This window comes from Echinops telfairi, unplaced genomic scaffold, assembly GCF_000313985.2.
Source record: "Echinops telfairi isolate 266 unplaced genomic scaffold, ASM31398v2 ScPeMD7_9;HRSCAF=40, whole genome shotgun sequence".
NCBI classification, from domain to species: Eukaryota; Metazoa; Chordata; class Mammalia; order Afrosoricida; family Tenrecidae; genus Echinops; species Echinops telfairi.
The window spans coordinates 73836060-73837525 of NW_022103906.1; the positions used below are offsets into that span (position 1 = coordinate 73836060).

General features: G+C 42.2%; 1 protein-coding gene across 1 annotated transcript in view; it reads left to right on the forward strand.

The window, feature by feature from the left end:
- LOC101659661 (histone PARylation factor 1) overlaps nucleotides 1–741 on the forward strand; it is a 19706-nt gene extending 18965 nt beyond the window's left edge. The window contains exon 8 of the mRNA XM_013005181.2: nucleotides 658–741. Coding sequence (XP_012860635.1) covers nucleotides 658–741 — 84 coding nt within the window. The remainder of the gene's footprint in view (nucleotides 1–657) is intronic.
- Nucleotides 742–1466: the final 725 nt, after the last annotated feature.

Here is a 1466-nt window from a genome sequence, read left to right on the forward strand (position 1 = left end):
CCGTTTGGGACGACAGCTGAAGTCATGCCAGAGGCAGCCACTGCCTAACGCCTGTGGCTAGACCAGATTGCCCTCTCTTCGTCCTGCCTCCAGTGTTCAAAGTAAGGACAATGATTTAGTTCTTTCCTTCGATCCTTGAGTTCAGAATAGCCGTAGCTTTCTGGATCCGATCTACAGTGGATTGGGGCCCAGGGAAGAACCCTTACAGGTTAAAGTCCTGACACTGTACGTAGCCGTCTCCAGAGTGGCTCAGGCTCACCCCGGACTCAGCAAAGCTTCATTTTATCAGTATCCTCGGGTGGCTTTGATGTCCTCCCCCAAATTGGTCCTAGTTGCCCCATCAGTTTTCTTTAAAACAGCTGTTCTCTGACTCAGACATTATTCGTCACCACAGTATGCTATATTGATAATAGTATGTTAGGATTAGTATAACATACTGTATAGTATATGGCTCAATATATTTTGGATTTTAACGTTTCCCATTGCAAATTATTTCATCGAGGTTTCTTGTACGCATCTGTGGGAACAGCTGCGTTATCCAAAATTTAGGTCGTCCTCATACCCGACAGGATGTCCTTCAGCTTAAAAATGGAAAGCAAACCAGGAAATGCAAAATAACAAATTGTGTGCCCAAAAGTCTGTTTTCCCCCTCCACAGTCAAGGCAGAAGAGCCCTCGGGTCAACGAGTTGAACCCACATTTTGTAGAAGATCAGTTTACTTACCCAACAAACGTCTCTTAAAGAGTTTTCCAGATTCTCATAGTGCATGTTGTCCCTTTGAAAACGACTTTTTTATATGTGCATATGGTTGAGTACAGTGTTTTGTTGAAATGAAACAAGATTTTGAATATGAGTAGCATGTCTCCTTACCCCAGTGAGGTCGAAAGTTTTTATAGGCGTGTATTTTATGGACAGATAGCTTCATCAGTAACAAAGCTCTGGATGTAAAAGCAAGTATGTGTTAAGTAAAATCATTGTATCCCAAACATCACTAAGCACTAAGAAAAAATAGCAAGAGTTGAGAAATGAGTTACATGAGATCCCCCAGAGTTAAGGGTTCTTGACTTCTCGGACAACACGGGATCTCCTGGGACCTCCAATCCAGTGTTCTCTGGCTGCCGGTTACCTTTCTGCGTCGAGCCCATTGTGCCTTTGCATAGGCACTGAAGATGCTTTGTGTAATGGAGGCACATTTTTTTATATCTTAGCCCAAACAAAAGCAAAAAGGGTCTTTTCCATTCCGTTCCGATGGGGAGGTCCAAGGTTTAAGGAGCTATCATATCCTGCATTCATGTGAACTCACTATTGTGCTAACATTAGTGAGTTAAACCATTACAGGAACAAATGGCTCACCCCTCCTTTGACTAAGAACAGTGACATCACTGTTGTTCTTAATCTAATCTTTTTAAAAACTCTTGTGCTGTTTTCCCCTCATTCTGTTTAGTTTCTAAGATATTTACCTACTT